At 36.0% G+C, this 12,865-nt stretch overlaps 1 protein-coding gene across 2 annotated transcripts; it reads left to right on the forward strand.

The window, feature by feature from the left end:
• Nucleotides 1–108: 108 nt before the first annotated feature.
• Nucleotides 109–9,830, forward strand: LOC115974421 (probable GTP-binding protein OBGC2). Of its 2 annotated transcripts, XM_031094789.1 has the most exons (10): nucleotides 109–333; nucleotides 1,375–1,877; nucleotides 2,121–2,212; nucleotides 2,653–2,736; nucleotides 6,536–6,613; nucleotides 7,509–7,709; nucleotides 7,792–7,899; nucleotides 8,501–8,575; nucleotides 8,732–8,955; nucleotides 9,266–9,830. In XM_031094789.1, exons 1-10 carry the CDS (start codon nucleotides 257–259, stop codon nucleotides 9,336–9,338), a joined length of 1,515 nt encoding a protein of 504 aa, XP_030950649.1. In that variant the 5' UTR covers nucleotides 109–256; the 3' UTR covers nucleotides 9,339–9,830. The 2 variants fall into 2 exon arrangements, with proteins under 2 accessions (XP_030950649.1, XP_030950650.1); XM_031094790.1 differs by lacking the exon at nucleotides 6,536–6,613.
• Nucleotides 9,831–12,865: the final 3,035 nt, after the last annotated feature.

Consider the following 12,865-nt stretch of genomic DNA (forward strand, 5'->3'; position numbering starts at 1 on the left):
ATAATGCCTGAAACTCAAGTTACCAAACCCGAGTTTCAAAAATATGCTACGTGATAAAATAACTCTGAGCCGGTGCTATTTTTCCTTAAATTTTACCTAAAACTATGTTCTATCTGGCAAAAAACCTGCCAAAAAGCGGTGCGGCACCGTTTCAGAGTTGTCATAAAACGGTCACCGTATACCAGCTCCTCGGTCTCTCTCTCACACACAAACACACACACTGCGCTTACTCTACTCTTTGAGAGTTTTACAGATAATGCTTTCTCTACCATCGAATCTCAACCTACGCTTTCATAACAATACCTTTCTCTCTTCTCCAATACTTCCCCAAAGGTATTATTATTCCATTTACTCTTTTTTTTTTTTTTTAGTTGAAAAAAAAAAAAAAAAACTATAATGTTGCGTTTGGTTGCGTAGAAAAACTGCATGAAAATATTGGAAAAAAAGGCAAGAAATGTAATTTGGTTTAGTTTAAACTGGCTTCTCTATTTCGTTTTTCTTAAGCCTAACTCTTCTCAGCATTGTGACGGTGCTGGAATTAAAGTTTGGTTGGCCGCTGAGAGATTATAGGAAATTTTTAATGCGCCGGAAATCTTACAAGTTCTCTGAGTTTTGGTTCAATTTCTCTGATTTGAGGTGGTCAAACCAAGCACTAGGGTTTATCTTTTCATTTTAGGTTTCTATAGAAGGAACCTTTGATTGTGTAGACTTGTCTTTCTCAAATTATGAATATGGATTTTACTACTATAACTATTTGTTAATTTTTTTTTTTTTGGTGATGAGAAAGCCACCAAAATATAATCAAAGACCGTTTCTGTAATTAGAGTGGCTGGTCATATTGCTGAGGTTTGCTTTAGGAATGCCAGATTTCTAAATTTTGGTTACATGATTAGGAATTTCAAAAATCATCTGATTCATGGCACATTTGTATTTGACGTGTTGTTGATTTGAGAGTTTGTTGATGGCTTATGTTGTTCTAGAGTAGAGTAATTCACATTCCTAATGCTAAACAAGCCAATTATATTTAATCGTACATCCAGACACACCTCGCCGATGGCAACTGATTTTCTGTTTCTACCCGTTTGAGTAAATTTTTTGTGATATATACATGCTGATAATTAGTAATGGGGATATGTTTCAATTACATTTTCACTGTATGGATTTTTCTGAAGCTATTTGACACTGAAACTGAAACATGACAAAGAACAGCACCTTTCAGTTTATCTTGACAAAACAATAACTGTGTTAAATACGTGAATGTATGCAACAACATAGTTATTTCCATTGAAATCCTTCATTTCTAAAATTGAGTACATTGTTGGGAATTCCTTATACATCATCTTTTGCTTTATTGTTCGTGTCTTCTTATTGCAGTAATACATCCTACAGCAGTCTTATCTATAGGAATGGTCGGCGCAGAAGCAATTCTGAAAATTTTGTACATTACACAATTAAGTGCAGACTTGCTCGGGTGAATGAGTCTCCTTCCTCAAGCCCTGATACTTTGATAAAGGAACCCCACAAGTATTTTGATCAGGTTATTATCACAGTCCGTGCGGGAGATGGAGGCCATGGTGCTGTTCTTAACATGCCTAACCCGAGAGCTGCTAAGCCTCAAGGAAAACAGGACAAGGAGAAGATGTGGAAGAAAAGTGCGTATAAAAGGGACTTTGATGGATCACTTATACTTCCCATGGGTGGGCATGGAGGAGATGTAGTAATATATGCAGATGAAGGAAAGGATTCATTATTGGAATTTCACAAGAAAGGCCGGTTTAATGCAAAGCGTGGTGGAAATGTTGATGCAATGGGTGTTTTGACTTCACAATTGCGTAATGGACTTGCCTCACCAACTTTGCGTATAGCTGTGCCTTTAGGTTTGTATGTTATGTTGTTAACTTTGTCAAAGATGTTTGGCATATGTAAAAAATGGGAATCATAGTGGAGCTATCCAACATTAAATCTGATTATGTTATGTAAGCAGTGTCCTCCCCTGCCTTTGTTATTTCCCGATTGAACAGGGATGAGAATTTGATGGGATGGTCAATGCTCATTTACACTTTCTTAAAAAAGTAGCTACTTCTATGTGTATTCTCTTATTATCTGGGCTAATGTGACAGGTACGGTTGTGAAACGTAAACGTGGGAAGTTGTTGGCTGATCTAGCGCGTCCAGGTGATGAAATCCTTGTTGCAAGAGGTGGACAAGGAGGGGTAAGGAAATGCTTTATTTCTACCTTAAGTTAATGATTTTTTTAGTTTTTTTACTTTTGGTCCAAGTCTAAATTTTTATAGCATTTTTGACTAATTAATTTTTTTTACCTAAGTGATACATGTGGCATATTTGCTGTCTCTTTCTTTCTTTCATTCTCTGAAGTTACACTGTTCTTTGTTGTTAAGTCATTCTGGTCTGAGATGGCATCATGGTAAAGTTTCAGTTTCTTAGGAGTTCAAGGAGTTTGAACAATAGGCCTGAGAATTCTAAACTTTGCATGCATGTTCTCTTCAAGGCAACTTTAGTTATTGTCAGAGAGTTCTTTTAAAGAACATATTTTAACTTGTATGCTCAATATTAATGTCAGTTACATATTTTTTTTGGATAAATATTAACATGCCGTTTACATCTAAGTGTTTTCCCCTTCTGCTCCCCCCAGATTAGCTTGTTAGAAATGCCAGAGCATCGAAGGAAAAAGTTAATGGCTTTGACTACAAATGTGATGAGAGATGATAGTGATAAGGTAAACATGGTGCTCTTAACCTTCTTATCTAGTATATTAAGTTTGAAAATTTTGTGTAAGACATTTCCACTGTGGCATGTTCAAGCTCAATCTTTCTTTTTCTTCTTTTTCCTGTACTCCCATTTTTGGGAGAGTCTAATCTAAAATTTTCTTGCCTGAGGAATAATGAATTGATCTTCTTGCAAGTTCAATGCCTTATAGGTGGATGAAACCATATATGGATTCTCTAGTGTTCTTCAACTTTTTCAATCAACTATGTCAGAATTCCTGTCAAATTGGGTTAAGTAATCACATTGATTTGCATGTGTTTATTCTAGTTTTGTCATTGTTCCTGAATTAAAGGAAGCAGGAATTTGGAGGGGGTGTTAACGAAAGATCTATCATTTAATTTCTTTTGTTATCTTCTAAGCACAGTGACGGTGTACAAAATGTTGAAGACTTGGTTTAATTTAGTTTTAAAAAAAGGAAAAAGAGAGTAGAATTCTAGTGTACACATATGTGATAAATTTGTGTCAACCTGACGAAGTATCTTTTTACTCTGCATATAAATAACCTGTTAATATATCTCTCTGCATCTCCATGCTCTACTTTTCAAGTCCAATATATATCAGATATGGTAATGTTGACTGTGGCCCCATGATAATGGCAAAAACCATGCTTTTCTTTCCTTGAAAACACACTAACATGTTCAATAACCATAAATCTGTACCATGTAAGTGGAATGCCTTACCAATGAACTCTAGCTCATGTAAACTTAGGAAGATTAGGGTTTGAAAAAGTTTGAACACATCTTTTATTGCTCTTATCCCTAAAAAAATAGGGGCAGTAAACTTTAAGGATTTCAGACCTATAAGTCTACATGGAAGTGTATTTAAAATTCTTGCTAAAGTCCTTGCAAACAGATTGAGGAAGGTTACGGGGAATCTTATTTCAATTACTCAAAATGTTTTTCTTCATGGTAGGCAAATTTTGGATTCAGTTTTGATAGCAAATGAGTGTTTGGACAGCAGGTTGAGGGAAGGGACGCCAGGGGTTATTTGTAAACTTGATTTGGAAAAAGCGTATGACAGTGTGAATTGGGATTTTTTATTATATGTACTGAGTAGGTGTGGGTTTGGGGCCAAATGGAGGAAGTGGATTCAAGCTTGCATTTCCACAATAAGATTATCTGTTTTGGTGAATGGTGAGCCTTGTGTTTTTTTTCGAAAGTTCATGGGTTTGTGTCAGGGTGATCCTCTATCTCCTCTATTGTTTGATTTTGTGATGGAAGCTTTGAGTCTTATGAATTCAAGGGCAGCCAGTGGGGGGTTTTTAAAATGGTTTCTCTGTAAATGGTCATGGCAGGGTTCATAATATAACACATTTATTTTATGCAGATGATACTCTTATTATGTGTGATGCTAATCAGAATCAATTAAGGTATCTTCGTTGTACCTTACTGCAATATGAGGCTGTTTCTGGATTGAGGATTAGTTTGGGAAAGTCTGAGATGGTCCTAGTGGGGAAGGTCCAAACATGGAAGATTTAGCTGAAAATCTGGGGTGTAAAACTTCTACCCTGCCAATGAAATATTTAGGGCTCCCTCTAGGAGCCAGTTTCAAAAGTAGAGCTGTTTAGGATGGACTTCTAGAAAGGATGGACAAACGGCTTGCTAGTTGGAAGAAGATTTATTTGTTGAAAGGTAGAAGGTTAACCCTCATTAAAAGCACACTCTCTAGTCTCCCTACTTATTTTATGTCTCTTTTTCCATTTCTGGTTGCCAATCATATGGAAAAAATTCAAATGTATTTCCTTTGGGTGGTTTGGGTGAGGAGAATAAATTTCACCTGGTTAGGTGGGAGTCTCTGTCTTCCGGTTAATTGGGGTGGTTTGGGGATTAAAAAGCTTGTTGTGTTTAACCAAGATTTATTAGGCAAATGGTTGTGGTGGTTTGGGGTGGAAACTGATGCTTTTTGGAGGCAAGTTATAGGGATAAAATATGGTATTTCTAGGGGTGGCTAGTGTACTGATTTGGTGGGAGGGCCCTACAGTGTTAGTTTGTGGAGGTATATAAGCAAGGTTTGGCCTGAACTTCTGAAAAACATCTCTTTTGAATTGGGAACAGGTCATAAGATTCAGTTTTGGTTGGATATCTGCTGGGGCCATGATTTCTTTTTGGACAGATTCCTGGACCTTTTTGAAATTTCCAGAAATAAAGAGGTTTTTGTAGCTGAATATTTGGATGGTTCCAATGCTTGTATCCATTGGAATCCTACGTTCACTCTGCCTCTCAATGATTGGGAGCTGGAGTCCATGGACTTATTTCTAATGGAGTTATATACTGTAAGGATTAATTTTCCTCAGTAGGATAGACTAATTTAGAATCCTTCTAAGTCTCCAGGATTTTCAATGAGTTCTTATTATCAGCTTTTGAGGAGAGGTGGGGATGCATTCTTTCCTTGGAGGGCGGTGTGGCGTGTGAGAGTTCTTCCTTGGGTTGGTTTCTTCATTTGGTCCACTGTGAAAGAGAAGATCTTAACAACTGAAAACCTGCAGAAAAGGGGTTTTGATAATTTCGGATTGGTGTGTTATGCGTAGATTTGATGGGGGGGATATTGATCATTTTTTTTGATAAGTAAGGATATTGATCATTTATTTTTGCATTGTGGTGTGGCACCTGGATTAGGAGTTTTTATTCTCTCTTTTGAGTCTTACTTGGGTGATGCCGAAGGTGCCAGACCTGCTCATTATTTGGTCTGGACTGTGGTAAAAAGACTTATTTTTACTTTGTGGGGAGCTATTCTGGCTTATCTTTTGTGGACCATTTGGAGGGAAATAAATTTGAGAGTTTTTAAAGGAACAGAATGTTTGAATGCTTAACTGAAATCTCAAATTTTGGGTACTCTGTTTGAGTGGCAGAAGGTGTTTTGCTCTAATGTCTGTTCAGGTTTAGACTTTCTGACCTTTTTGGACAGTTTGGCTCTTTCCTGAATCTTGGGGCTGTTTTGTTTTATTCTTTTTCTTTGATGTATTCTTGCTTTTCTTTTCCTTTGGAGTGTCCTTAGTGTACTCCCTGTGTACTTTGGCCTCAGCCTTTCTTCTTCTTTTTTGATTTAATAAAGTTTCTTTTCTTACTGATTAAAAAAAGGTTTGTTTTTATTTTTATTTTGATAGGTAATAGAAACTTTGGAAGCTTGGGGTTAGATGTGAAGAGAGAGGAGATAGAAAGAGGAGAATGATTAGAAAATAGGTTTATGGCTGAATTGTTTTTTCCTTCCACCGTAGCATATATTTTTCTCTCTACTCTCTGTTTATGGCTACCAAATTGATTTTTGAACAATTCCTAGGTGATATGCAGAGTTTAATAAATGTTTTTCCACTTTTCTTTGCCCGTTACTGCCTAGAACAATGAAAATGAATAATAGAGATGGATAGAGGCTTCAAATTGAAACAACTGCATAAATTTGGGACTTTAATTGACAAAATTAAAGTCATAGGACCTAATTTGAAATATGGCATAAGCTTCGGGTCTTTTATGTAATTTCTCCTTATTTTCATTTTTGATTGTTTCTAGGACCTGCTCAAGTAGAGTAGTATGCCAAAAGCCTTTTAGCTTAACTGACACTTCTTGGTGTTTCCAATGGAGATGTCCATGGATCAAATCTCCCATCCCCCATTATAGCTATCGAATTATCAAATATAGTAGAATATTATCTTATCTACATCACTTGTATTTGACTTTGTATGGTCGGTCAAAATTTATGAAAGATATGCCTGCCTTATTGTAGAAATATGTTAAATATTTTCTACTATATTGCAGGTTTTAGTTCTTGGTCAACCTGGGGAGGAGGTTAGTTTGGAGTTGATTCTACGTGTCGTTGCTGATGTTGGTTTAGTTGTAAGTATTGCTCTTTATTTATTTATGCATGTTTTTATCCTGGCTTCTCATTCTTATGAGTTTTGAAGTAATGATATTCAGCATTTAATGATGTCTGTATATGACAAAAAGGTCATTGGATTAGTGTCCAGTACTTGTAGTACCAAGAACTTGCAAACTGACTAAAATGGGAAAACTTGCTTGGCATTATTTGTCAAACCAGGGTGGTTTGTGTCCTACCTGATCTTAGATTTTCAGACAGTTTTCCTTGTCCTAATTGACCTAATGTGATTCAGCCTTACCCTGAATCTTTGACCAACATGTTCTGAATTTTAAAGGTCTATCCAGTCAATTGTTTAGGGTTGAAGAATATCAATAATACTCTTTTGAGCCTACTAATAATGTGAGATCCATTTTAACAACATTTAAAGATTCTTTTGAAGTGAGGAATCTAGTTGGACAACAATATCATGCTGGAAGGCTGTGAAGTTTCATTTACGTTGAATAATTTGAATGTAGCTTTCCATTTGATTTGAGAGGCTTGAACTTTTTCTGAGGAATATTTCTTGGTTCTGTGATGAGTTGCCTATGTTGTAATTGTTGTCAATTTTTGGGAAGGAGATTTTTGTGTGTTACAATCTAGAGATTTTTAATTATAATTATGAATAAATTGTGGAGTAGAATTGTTGGTAAAGTGAAAGGTCAAGGAGAAAAGAAAAAGAAAAACCCAACAAAGTTCTTCGTTACATTTCATTATTGCTTTGAAGGTAGCCTTCCCCTATTGATTTAGTTAACTATATTTTGCATGTATTTAAGTACAAATGCCTGGAATGGCGGAGTGCTAAAGTATATTAATTATTTCTATAAGGTACTATTATTGACTTTTTTACTAGAGGTTTACTTGCTCTTGTTGTAGGGACTTCCAAATGCTGGAAAGTCAACCCTTCTTGCAGCTATTACTCTTGCAAAACCTGATATTGCTGATTATCCTTTCACAACATTAATGCCAAACCTTGGACGGCTTGATGGTGATCCTAGTTTAGGGGCGGGGATGTACTCATCTGAAGCAACATTGGCTGATTTGCCCGGTCTTATAGAAGGTGCTCATTTAGGGAAGGTACTGTATGTTTTGTATCTCAAATGTCTGCTTATTATAAAATCTAAAGTTTGCTAAATTTGAAATCTGAATCATCCTTTAGGGTCTTGGTCGGAATTTCTTGAGGCACCTGAGGAGGACACGGCTATTGGTCCATGTTGTTGATGCAGCTGCTGAAAACCCTGTAAATGACTATCAAACAGTAAAAGAAGTATGTGTTTCTTTCTGTAACAATACTAATCATATATTTTCACTAATAGCATTGTTGGCTCCACTTGCTTGCTTGGAAATTTTGGGCTATAAACATTGTTGCCATGGATGATGGTTTAAATTAGATGTGTATTAAGCTGGTCCTCGTCATTGATCAAATCCAGATTCATATTTATAATTTGGGTCATTATAATTGGGTCTTGTGAGATCAGACTCCACTAGTTCAGTTGACCCTCATCCTTCATATTTAATTTTAGGTTTTAGTTTTAATTGTAATTTTGGGCTTTTTTGTGTCTCTTTCCCTTCTTATGTGTTATTCTTTAAGGGAGTTGCTAAGACAAGGGTTTGAGTTGTAGGTAAAGCTGAGTGGAAAACTAGGATCATGATTCTTAGCTGCCAATTTTTTAAGGGGAAAAATGATGTTGTCTGGATATTTTTTAGTTTTCTACATTGTAATTATCTATCCCTGTGATTTTTAATGTGAAAAGCCCATGGAAAAGTTTATTATGCTTGCATTCCTTTATTGTTAACTTTTTAATCTTTCATGCATAAACTCTTTTTAATCTTTCATGTGTAAACTATAGGATTTATGGGTTTTGCAGGAATTGCGAATGTACAACCCCGATTACCTTGAAAGACCATACATTGTGGTGCTAAATAAGATTGACCTCCCAGAGGTCTGTGCCTGTTGTTATTCTTCCTGGTTTGGAAGCCCTGTCCTTAATATTAATCTTGATTTCCTGATGCTATTATTATGCATTCCTATAAAACGTAGGATCTCTTTGGTTTTTGTTTTATTTGAAGTTCAAGATTTAAGCTGATTGCTATTTCAGGCAAGGGATAGGCTTCCATCTTTGACTGAAGAAATTAGGAGAATTGGAAGTGATGAAGTACCTTCAGAGCCAGAAAGAGGCTCTGATGATGATGCTCTTCAATCACTGACCACTGAAGGTGGACGTGCAGATGTATCTTCTCCGGGCATTAGTAGCAAAGATAAAAAGGATAAAGAAATCGAGGACTACCCACGCCCCCTTGCTGTTGTAGGAGTTAGCGTTCTGTAAGTTCATTAGATTGTTTTTAAATCTTCTTCCTAATATTTGAACTGTATGTCTTGCCTCATTATGAATTCTGTATAATTATTTTTATTGAATAGTTATATGCTTCCATGAGCCTTGAGTTAAAACTCATGGCTAAATTCTGTTTGATATTCAGTAGTGTTATGCTTTTTTACTATTTACCTGAACTTTTTTCCCCTTTCCTGTGTATTCTAGATCAATTTTTCTTTCTTGAGTGAGTCATTCTATTATCAGTTTAGCACTTCTAGGAGGGGTATCCTAACCATATGCTATTTACGTTGTTTATTGCAGGAAAGGAATCAGGATCAATGAGTTGTTGAAGGAAATAAGGGCAGGTTTGCGGAAAGTTCAGAGATCCCAATGAAACTTTGGAGTTAAGTGTGGGACCATGAAATTGGGGCCTTAAAGGCTCCCATCAATTGCACTGCCATTTTTCAGCCTCTGGTAAATTTTGGTCCAGCTATCGTTTATACATTGCGAATTGGCATTTTTGTACATTTGTGTCGTGTCTGCATATCAATGTATTCTGTGTCTCAACTAGTTTACAAGCTGTGTACAGGTGTTGGTTTGGGTGGTGGAGGTGCAGCTGGGTTAGGGGGTCTTGGGATGATGAGAATTTTGGGTGGATTCCACATTTAGAATCAATTGCCTTTTTAATGTGTGCCCTTAGGGTACACATTAACAAATCCATAAGGGCACACATTAACAAATCCATTTTTGGAAAAGTTTTATTGGGAATTGAAAAAATTGTCGATAAAACTTTTTCCAAAATTAGTTTATTAATGTGTGCCCATAGGGCACATATTAGTAAAATCCTATTTATAATCAGCCTAAATGTAATTAAAATTTTGTGCTACTGTTCCTTCTTTTGAGCTCATCTATATTATTAGTTAACACAAAGATCTTGGACATAACAAAAAATTATAATTGAACTGAATGATCCCATATAATTGAGTTGAACGATTCCAAGTGCTGATACTAGATTCAGATTGGACTTTGCCTGCTTCCAATAGTGGACACGTGTCTGAATCCAAATGCTGATACTAGATTCAGATCGGACTTTGCCTGCTTCCAATAGTGGACACGTGTCCGAATCCTGCCGTGTCCAGTGAAAATTTTCACTGGATACAAGCCTTTCCCTTCTTTTTTTAAAGCTATATTTTGTAATTTGATGTGTGGGGGATTCGGGCTGGGTCTGCATTGTTGCGAGCTGGTCCGACCATTAATCCATGGGGTTTCTAGAAATTGCAATGTAGAATCTAGTACATATATATGCTGTTAACTGCTAAGAAAAACAGCTGTTCACAGGTTGTGAGTTGTGATATTGTTGTGTTGGTATGCGTTTAAGCTCCGTTCCCACTTCCCAAGTAGAATCTTTCCTTCTTACGTGGCTTAATTGAGAGTCATTTTTTGATTCATAGGGAAAAAAAAAAAAAAAGAAAAGTAAAAAGTGTCAACATCAAGGCTCGATGAGTCAATTTACTGGGGCATCTATCTTGGGAAGGGGCAGTTCCGTTGTTGAAAACTGAAATGTATTTTCCCATAAAAAAAAAAAAAAAAAAAAAAAAAAAAACGAGTGTCTAGGTAAATATGCGGGGGCTCAAACTCCCGAACTGGGATACTGGGTGCCACTGGGCTTTGTAGCCCAGTGGCAACTAAAATGTATTTGAGGTTCATAAAATCATAATTCAAATAACTATTTTATCTTAGTGGGTTTATCTTGGGGTTGAATTTATAGCTTTAACTTTTGAGAGAAGTACCATTGGGTTATAAATTTTATAAGAGTACTAGCTTAATGCTATGTCAAATATGACAAATCAAACACTAAAAAATTTCTTACATGAGATATTTTAAACTCTTTAGTTTTTGTATTTAATAACTCATTTGGATGAATATTTATGATGTGGTCTCACATTTGATGAGATATTTTAAACTCTTTGGTTTTTGTATTTAATAACTCATTTGGATGAATATTTATGATGTGGTCTCACATTTGATTCTAAAATTAAGAAATAAAACTCTTTAAGAATAAATAATTTAGAATACATGGCGCAAAATTGGAACTCTAATTTGGAATTGTAATTTGAGTTTCTCTTAACTTCACCTATTATTATTATTATTATTATTATTATTATAGATTGAATAAACCTAATGAATAAAAAATAAAAAAAATCATATGTGAAAGATAGTAATTCATAAATAAAATATGAAATTGTTATTGAGGAGATTGTTTGTCTAAGCCTATCGATTTAGGTTACAAAAGCATAAATTTTCCCTTATTTTTTCAATTTAGTTTACGTTTTTATTTAAGGTATGTAATATGTATCTATAGTTCATGTTCAAATCCAAAGTTGAGACTAGGGGTGGCAAAGTAAGCCTAAACCTATTTGCTCGCCCAAACCTATTTGCCCACCTAAACCCACACACTCTAATTGAACCCAAATTCACTCAATTATTAGTTGGGTTAAATAGGTATCAGCCCAATTAGACCCAATGATTATTGGGTTTTAATTAAAAATCCATTTAACCCCATTTAACCAAAAAACAATATACCTAAATTCAACCCAGTCCTTTCCATAAAAATAAAAATAAAAAAGAAAAAAAGAAAAAGAAAAAAGAAACCCAGCCCTCAAACGTTTCAGGGTCCATGCCCTTGATGATTTGGCCGAACACGACGTGCTTTCCGTTGACCCACTTGGTCTTGGCGGTGTAGATGAAGAACTAAGATATGTTGGTTCCGAGACCGGCATTGGCCATGGAGAGGACTCTAGGGCTGGTGTGCTTCTTCACGAAGTTCTCATTGACGAACTTGGTGCCATAGATCGACTCGCCTCTGGTGCCATTTCTGGCAGTGAAGTCGCCTCCCTAGCACATGAACCTAGGGATCACGTAGTGGAATGACAATCCCTTGTAGTGGAGCGGTTTTTCGGAGCGGCCGACGCCCTTCTCATTGGTGCGAAGAGCCTAGAAGTTCTTGGCGGTGCAGGGAACCATGTCGGCGTAGAGCTCCATGATGATACAGCCGGTAGGTTGGCCGTCGATGGTCATGTCGAAGAAGACCTTAGGGTTGGAAGCCATTGGAGCAGAGATTCGAAGCTTTTTTCTGAAAAATAAAAAATTTAGGGTTTTGAAGAGGGAGAGATGGATTTGGGTTAGAAGCAATTCGTTAAACGAGTTTCTTTTTTCTTCATGAAACAATAATTGGGTGGGTTGGGTTGGATTTGGGTTAGAAGCAATTAATTAAATGAGTTTTAATGGGTAAACGAGTTTTATATACCTAACTCAATTATGCCCACTCCAAACCCACCCATTTGACACCCCTAGCTGAGACCAATGATCTCCAAGTTTGTTAACCAAAATCAAATTGGCATTGATTGAACCCAATCACCCTCTTAGGCAGTTGATAAACTCGAGAGAACTTGATTAACTGGGAGTCAAGTCACCAGGAGAATGATTTCTAAGGACCTAAATCCCACCATCCACAGACTACACACAAAAATTTGAGAGGAATCGTGGCCAATTTTATAATTTGCTTTTTCTTATAATGGTTTTTTTAAGGAAAATGTTAAATTTCTATTTAGTGCATCTAATTTTTTCCAGCTTAATATTGTTTGGTTAATTTAAAATTTGTTTTCCCAAATGATTTTAAATTAAAATTAATGCTTAAAGTTTATATCAATGCACAAAACTTCCAGTTTTATGAAGTCTAAGAGATATGATGGTAGACAATCTTACCCCCAATTTTTTTAGAGTGTCTAATTTTCAAACTCAAACCTACAATCAGTCACTTTTAGTGGAAGTAACTTGTCATTGCAACAAGACTCGACCTCTAATAACAATTTTTGTATAAAAAATCTGTAGTGATTCTAGTGAATGATATTATCTTTAACT

The sequence above is a fragment of the Quercus lobata genome, chromosome 2 (genome assembly GCF_001633185.2).
Source record: "Quercus lobata isolate SW786 chromosome 2, ValleyOak3.0 Primary Assembly, whole genome shotgun sequence".
NCBI classification, from domain to species: domain Eukaryota; kingdom Viridiplantae; phylum Streptophyta; class Magnoliopsida; order Fagales; family Fagaceae; genus Quercus; species Quercus lobata.

Bases quoted from the DNA above. Each gene is read 5' to 3' on its own strand.
- LOC115974421 (XM_031094789.1), top strand. From the start codon at position 257: ATGCTTTCTCTACCATCGAATCTCAACCTACGCTTTCATAACAATACC. The intron at 6,614-7,508 runs GTAAGTATTGCT...CTCTTGTTGTAG, and splicing joins TTGCTGATGTTGGTTTAGTT to GGACTTCCAAATGCTGGAAA. The intron at 7,710-7,791 runs GTACTGTATGTT...ATCATCCTTTAG, and splicing joins AAGGTGCTCATTTAGGGAAG to GGTCTTGGTCGGAATTTCTT.